Source organism: Salvelinus alpinus, chromosome 2 (genome assembly GCF_045679555.1).
Source record: "Salvelinus alpinus chromosome 2, SLU_Salpinus.1, whole genome shotgun sequence".
NCBI classification, from domain to species: domain Eukaryota; kingdom Metazoa; phylum Chordata; class Actinopteri; order Salmoniformes; family Salmonidae; genus Salvelinus; species Salvelinus alpinus.
The window spans coordinates 69003679-69012116 of NC_092087.1; the positions used below are offsets into that span (position 1 = coordinate 69003679).

General features: G+C 41.2%; 1 protein-coding gene across 1 annotated transcript; it reads right to left on the bottom strand.

Annotated features, from left to right (window-relative positions):
* Nucleotides 1–571: 571 nt before the first annotated feature.
* On the bottom strand, nt 572–2646 carry LOC139541218 (uncharacterized). Its single transcript, XM_071345624.1, has 4 exons — nt 2533–2646; nt 2012–2332; nt 1029–1811; nt 572–826 (listed from the first exon to the last, which is right to left on the bottom strand). The coding sequence occupies exons 1-4, from the start codon at nt 2644–2646 to the stop codon at nt 647–649; spliced, it is 1398 nt and encodes a 465-aa protein (XP_071201725.1). The 3' UTR covers nt 572–646.
* Nucleotides 2647–8438: the final 5792 nt, after the last annotated feature.

Here is an 8438-nt window from a genome sequence, read left to right on the forward strand (position 1 = left end):
CCTGGCCTTTGGAACAGCCTGCCGGAGGATCTGAGGGCCTCAGAAACTGTAGACATTTTGAAGAGCTACTTTTTAGCCGTGCTTTTGCTTAGTCCTACTATCTATTTTATCCCATTGTATTGATCTTATTTATTTTCATTTATTTTAGTGAATTAGTCTCTCATGTCCACTGTGGTTGTTTTACTATTTTTTTATTCTAACCTTTTATTATTTTATTTTCTATGCACTTTGAAATGCATCATCTGTAAGAAATGTGCTATGCAAATAAAGTTGTGATTTGGTTTTGATGAGGAAAATAGCCCACAGTAGAGCCATTCCACCACAAACTTACACTAATATGCAAAGTGTATCAAATGATTTCATACATATTTACTAGTGTGTAATGCAGTAATACTGTGATTAATGCATACTTAAGTACTTCTCAAACAGCTTAATAGTCTGGATAATTAATTAGTAAGTGTTCTTTAAAGCATTCTTCATACTATAGTGAGTTATATGAAAAACACTCATGAAAACAGTTTTTTTGTTGTGGTTCAGATCCCCTTTATTTTTATTATTACAAATAGGCAGTTGGAAGGAAAGGGGGAGATTGTGGAGAAATTCAGTCGCCGAGGCAAAGTGTGGCCCGGAGTTGTGTGTGCTTGAGTCACTCCTCTTTGGGGAGGCTGTTGGTGCATGTGAAGAACTTCCACACACGTCGGAAGAATCGTAGAACGCCGTTTTTCTTCTGCTTCTTTGTGTCACTGCGCACCACTTCCGCTGCGTTCGACACCTCGGGCACTCCGCTGCACACCTCAGGAAGGCTCTCGTTGGATGCAAAATAGGACTGAACAGACAATGCAGAGCAGTGAAAGAGTAAGAACAACACATATGTCCTTGAGCTGTTTCACACAACATACCACAGACATCCAAAGTCAAAGATTATAGTAGCTCATTTATAATATTGTCCAGTTTCAGACAACCCTGATGCACCCCACTTAGAAAGACAGTTGACCTTTCATTCACGAAACAGGCTTCTTGTTCCTCACCTTTGGGAGTCTTGCAATCATATCATTGAAGTCTTTGGTCAGCTGATCTTCCCAGCCCTCCTTCAGCCACCCTTTGGATCTCACCACCTTGCTGAGGACATTTTCAGTGTCCCGAAGGTCTTCAGCAGCCTCTGTCTTTGTATCACTGGACACCTCTTCCACTGCGTTTGACACCTCAGGGACTCCAATGCACACCACATGCTCTCCACTGCAACCCCCAGGCCCCCTGCTGCTCACCCCAGGCACTCCACTGCACACCTCAGGACCTCCGCTGCACACCTCAGGACCTCCGCTGCACACCTCAGGACCGCTGCACACCTCAGCCTCTCCATTGCACACCTCAGGATGGCTCTCGGTGGATAGCTGCACCACTTTTCTCAGGCCATTTCCAGTGTTCAGACGGTCTCCAGTAGCCTCTGTCTTCTTTGTGTCACTTGACACCTCTCCCACTGCATTTGACACCTCAGGCACTCCAATGCACACCACAGGCTCTCCACTGCAACCCCCAGGCCCCCTGCTGCTCACCCCAGGCACTCCACTGCACACCTCAGGACCGCTGCACAGCTCAGCCTCTCCATTGCACACCTCAGCATGGCTCTCGGTGGATAGCTGCACCACTTTTCTCAGGCCATTTCCAGTGTCCAGAAGGTCTCCATTAGCCTCTGTCTTCTTTGTGTCACTTGACACCTCTCCCACTGCATTTGACACCTCAGGCACTCCACTGCACACCTCAGGACCTCTGCTACACATCTCAGGAAGGCTCTCAGTGGATCCGAAATAGGACTAAGCAGACAATGCAGAGCAATGAAAGAGTAAGAACAAAACAGATATCTGTTCTTTTTCACAAAACATACCACAGACATCCAAAGTCAAAGATTATAGCAGCTTATTTGTATTATTGTCCTGTTTGAGACATCTCTGATACACCCAACTTCCAAAGACCTTTGACCTTTCATTTATGAAACAGGCTTCTTGTTCCTTACCTTTGGTAGTTCCGTAATCATATCATAGATTTTTGGGGTTGGCTGATCTTTGCAGCTCTTCTTCAGACACCCTTTGGTCTTCACCACCTTGCTGAGAACTTTTCCATCTCCAGCAGCCTCTTTCTCCACACTGACCAGGGCCAGCGGCTCATCCTGAGCGTCCACCACATTGTTATTAGAAGACTCCTCTGAAGCTTCCTCATTGGTGTTGTCAATGTCAGCAGCCCCAGCGACACTGGCCGGGCACTTGGTCTTTGGACTTTTCTCTTCAATTAGAGTTTCCTTTGAAGAGGTCTCACAATGTTCATACAGCTCAGTGAGCTGTAAATGGACAGAGACATACATAACTATCCTATAGCTACTTCACAAATACAACAAACCAAAGACATCCAAAGTTGACTGTAATTCCAATGTAATATTGACCAATGTTGAACACCATATTATACACAGAAATGACAAAGATGCTTGACATTTTATTCAAAGAAACAATATTGTCATTGCAGATGGCTCTTATGTCTTACCTCAGTGGCCTGGCATGTCTCATCCTTTAGGTGCAAGAAGTTCAACTTCCAACACTCCTCTTTCAGAAGCTGGATGGCTCCGTTGGGCGCTGTGTCCACGATGACATCGGACATCCTTAATTCATCCTGAACTGTCTGGCAACTGACCAGGAGAACTCTCTCTGTCTCCTGTAATTCCAGGCCCCTCTTTGCATCCCAAGTCTATGTAACAACATAATATGTAATTAACAGACCGTTGATGTATCAGGTGAGACTGGACACTGGTCCATCATTGAAATGTTGGGAAAAATTACAACTGTTTCTCTCTTTGGGTACAAAAATGAGCTAGCTGATATCTTAAGTGCTTTACAGTGGGTGTACTGTTTGCTCTACATAGTCCTCACCAATTCAGCTACACAGACCTTCCTCCATCTCTTCCATGTCTCTGTCTCACGCCTTCATGTGAATATGGAAATTTATTAGACTATGTCTGTCTACACTATCTATCAAACTATTGCTGTCATCTAATATATATTGAATACATTCGGGTTATCATTTACACTTGTCTAATGATGTGATCAACTCAAGTTACCTTGAAGTATAACGTTTTGTACAATTCAAAAATAGTCTGAGAACACTGCACTCACTCCAAGAAGACTCTTTTCCCTGCCAGGAGCCAGGCCTTCATTGGTCTCAGAGGGAGGTCCAGTGGGATCCTTCCCTGGGCTTTCAGTGTACAGAATTGCCTCTTCAGCATTTTCTGTAATAGATTCTTCAATTAGTGACTTAACCAGTTAGAATGTGGCAAGCAGAGAGTGATATGAATTGGTTCATGGCACAAACTAACGGCTCCTCCATGGAGAATGATGAGGCCTTTTTTGATTATTTGTTTTTGTTGGCCAAAGCTCTGCAGAAAGAGCAAGGGTTACTGAGCACAGAACCCAAGACCAGATGTCTACAGCAGTACATCTGTCTTTTTCAAATTAATGCTGGAAAAAGTGATCTAAATGGGAAGAATATACATTATACTTTACATAGAACAACAACGTGCAATATAAACAATGGAAGTGCAGATGAGATTAATGAGACCTTAATTATGATGAGGAAGTCATCTTAGATGATCGATAATTTGGTTGTATAGCTAACAGATTCGATATGATCCAAGTAACGTGTTTTTCGAAAATGTCGAATGCGTGCAATATCGGCCCTTCTCATTATGGGAAGACCTACTTACCTTACTGAGAATAGGAAAAATATAAGATTTTTTGATTGACTTGAATGAAGAATTCGCGTTTGCTATCGATTTACTGTAGGTTGGTTGTGATTGTGAATAAATTAACCTCTGAGTAATACACATAGAATTTGGAATTCAAATGTATGTTATTGGACATTGTGACGAGCATGGAATTCTAATATAGATTCTATTTCTATGGTGACACGTTCCTTATTGCGCACAGCGTCGTACATTTCTGAGCACATTTATTTATCCTGTTGTATCATTTGCCCCTGGCCAATCCTATTTCTTCCTAATGAATACAGATCATGTAACATTTTTACTCGATGTCACTGGAAAAAACGTAATTTATGATGGTTTATTGGCATTGGCAATTGGCATACAAAAGGGTTAGAGAAATATATAAAACATGCAATACAATATTAAAATGTGTTGGTTTAAAAATCGCTTCAAAATTGAAGACAACAGGCTAGTTAAAGTAGGCTATATGGAATGAATTACAGAATCAATCAATACGATTTACAGTATGCTTAGGTATCAAGTGGTTAGTGGTGTAAATTTAACATTATACTGTACTTTTAATACATTGAAAGTGTATGAAAATAGCAAAATCAGTGTTGATTGAACAAAAATGCCATGATTGTTAATCCTTGCTGATGAAGCAAATAAATATGACAAAACTTTACAAAATACAAAATGGATAAGAATATTTGGATGATTCAGAATCCATTGAAGAGCTTGAACGATTCATTGACGAGAGATACTTACGAACTCAAAGAAACATGTCGCTGGTTTCGGAGGATTCAAGCATTGTTAAGGACAACCAACCCAATCAACAAAACAAACCAAAACCAAGTTGGCCAATAGGTATCAACGATGGAACCAAACCATCCCCTAGTAAGAGGGCGCGCGTGTGGCGAGTGGGGAGAGGTTTACTGATATGGATGTTGACTTGTTAAAATCCATCAATGAAAGGCTTGCCAAACTTGATATCTTGGATATATTACGAGAGGACATTAATGTATTATGTGCTAGTCTAGAATTCATTCAACGTCAGATTGATGATCTAAGGAAAGAGAACACGGCGCTGAAAGGTACTGTAGACTCTATTCATGGCAAGGTGGAGGTGGTGCAAAGGGAGAACAAACATCTTAAAGAAACCTTGCTTGATGTACAGTGTCGATCAATGCGGGACAATCTAATATTTTCAGGGATACCGGAGAATGAGTGACATAGTCCGAGACTTTATGTCAACTCAACTAAAACTGCCCACTGATGTTGTGCGTAATGTCACTTTCTCCAGAGTCCATAGAATAGGTAGGGCCTCTGGAAATAGGCCACGGGCTATTTTTGCATGTTTTGACAAATTTAAGCAAAAGGGAATGACGAAGAACATGGGCAGAGAACTCAGAAACACTGATTTTGGAATGAATGATCACTTTCCCACCGAGATCAATGAAAGGAGAAGAAAAAAAATCCCATGACCGAAACGCATTTAGATGCGTCTGTAAATGATGGGCAAATGAACATTCATGGATATAGTCTACTGAGAAGGGATATGAATAGGAATGGTGGGGGTGTAGCACTGTATATTCAGAATCATATACATTTTAAGAGGAGGGATGACCTTAATGTATGTCAAGTAGAAGCACTATGGGCTCAAGTACATCTGCCTCACCAGGCAGCCATATTGGTGGGATATGTGTATAGACCTCCTAGCTCTGAGGTGTCCAATTTGGATGACTTATGTACTGGGTTTGACCAGGCCACAGATAGCAACAGAGATGTATTTATCTTGGGTGATTTTAATATAAATTGGAAGGATCACAATAATTCAAATAGAACAAAATTGATGAGATATGCCGAGAACTGTGGTTTGAAACAAATGGTTAATGATACTCAATTAAGTTGGGTCATTGTTCAGACACATGCATTGATCTGATTTTCTGTAATATACCATTGCAATGCTTAAAAGCCAGAGCAATGCCAGTGGGCTGGACAGACCATAATATTGTGATCATAACCATGAACACTAAGGTTCCAAAGAATGAAGGGATGAACTAAATCACGCTACAGAATGTTTTATTGATTTGCTCACTGAGGTAATGGACCATCATGCTCCTATAAGAAAGAGTACAGTTGGTGCTCGTCCATCTCCATGGATTGATGATGAACTGGGTGAGGTCAAATTTAGAAATTTAGAAATTGATGAACAGAATTATAGAACATTACGTAATTATGCAGTTAAATTGAATCGAAAGAAAAAAAAGTTATTTTACAACAATGCTTTAATTGATTGTAAAAATGATTCTAAAAAGGTATGGAACACAGTTAAGGGCTTACTTGGTACATCTATCTCATCATGCCCATCTAGTGTGGAGGTTGACGGGAAAATAATAAGAAAACCAGTTGATATTGCCAATCATTTTGCAGATTTTTTTACAAAGAAAATGTATTTACTGAGCAACAATGTAAACATACATTCTTCCAAACAAGCTATTGTCCAACGGATTGATGATCATATTATGAGCAACAAGACCTGCTCTTTTAGTCTGCAAACGGTGTCAGTGGAGGAGGTGTTAAATCTATTGAAGTCATTACCTGACGGTAAATCTACAGGTTATGGTCTTATGGACAATTTTTTGCTTCGCTGTGCTGCTCCCCAGATTGCAGTTCCACTGAGATACATATTTAATTGGTCACTGGAAAAGGGGATGTTTGCAAATGTATGGAAGCGTGCGAAACTGTGTCCTATTTTGAAAGACAGCAAAGAACCCATTACTCCTGCCAATAGTCGACCAATTAGTCTACTCCCTACACTCAGTAAGATATTGGAGGGTATTGTGAGTAGACAAATATGGGAGTACATGGAAAATAATGATCTGATTACAGCCAATCAGCATGCTTGTCGCAAAAACCATTCCACTACCACTGCATTGGTTTGCATGACTGACCAGTGGCTCAATGCTATGGATAATGGCAAGTTTGTGGGTGTACTATTTTTAGATTTCAGAGCTGCATTTGACTTAGTGGATCATGAAATAATTTTGACAAAATTTAAGCATTATGGTTTTAAGAAGGTAGCATTGAATTGGGTACACTCAAATCTAACTGACAGGAAACAGTCCACCTATATCATTGGTTCATTTTCTTCCCCTCATGTGTTAACTTGTTTGGGATAGGGGGCATCATTTTCACGTTTGGGTGAAAAGCGTGCCCAGAGTAAACTGCCTGCTACTCAGTCCCAGTTGCTAATATATGCATATTATTAGTAGATTTGGATAGAAAACACTCTGAAGTTTCTAAAACTGTTTGAATGATGTCTGTGAGTATAACAGAACTCATATGGCAGGCGAAAACCTGAGAAATATCCAACCAGGAAGTGGGAAATCTGAGGTTTGTAGTTTTTCAACTCTTGGCCTATCGAATACACAGTGTCTATGGGGTCATATTGCACTTCCTAAGGCTTCCACTAGATGTCAACAGTCTTTAGAACCTTGTTTGATGCTTCTACTGTGAAGTGGGGGCGAATGAGAGGGGATTGAGTAAGGTCTCTCCCAGAGTGCCATGAGTTGACCATGCGTGTTCACGTGAGAGTTAGCTTGAGTTCCATTGCATTTCTGAAGACAAAGGAATTCTCCGGTTGGAAAATTATTGAAGATTTATGTTAAAAACATCCTAAAGATTGATTCTATACTTCGTTTGACATGTTTCTACGGACTGTAATGGAACTTTTTGACTTTTCGTCTGCTCCTAGTGATCGCGCGTCATGAATTTGGAATACTGGGCTAAATGCGCAAACAAAAGGAGGTATTTGGACATAAAGATGAACTTTATCGAACAAATCAAACATTTATTGTGGAACTGGGATTCCTGGGAGTGCATTCTGATGAAGATCATCAAAGGTAAGTGAATATTTATAATGCTATTTCTGACTTCTGTTGACTCCAACATGGCGGATATCTGTTTGGCTTGATTTGTTGTCTGAGCGCCGTACTCAGATTATTGCATGGTTTGCTTTTCCGTAAATTAACTTAGCATACCAGAAACCTTCAATATTGAGGCAGACCACGGGGTTTGGTCAAGATGTTTACCCAGATCAGACACGGACAGAGAAGGATTAGCTCAGATTCAAGGGTGTTTATTTAAATAATAGATCAAAAAGAAAAGGATAGGTCTCCCCCATGAGACCCTCTCCGGGATGCCGTCTTTGGGGTTCCGGATCTGGCTGTATCCTGTCGGGCACAAAACTGAACTCCGTCTTGTTACCTCTGCAACCGTCAAATATATATATTACATTGGTACCCCAGGTAATCTTAGGTTTTATTACATACAGTCGGGAGGAACTACTGGATATAAGAGCAACATCATCTCGCCATAATTTCCGACCAGGAATACGACTTTCCCGAAGCGGTTCCTGTGTTTTGCCCACCACCCGGGACAATTGATCGGATCCCAGCCGGTGAACCAATACAACGACGCCGTAAAAGGGGCAGACGAAGCGGTCTTCTGGTCAGGCTCCGGAGACGGGCACATCGCGCACCGCTCCCGAGCATACTACTCGCCAATGTCCAGTCTCTTGACAACAAGGTTGATGAAATCTGAGCATGGGTAGCATTCCAGAGAGACATCAGAGACTGTAACGTTCTTTGCTTCACGGAAACATGGCTCACTCGAGACATGCTATCGGAGT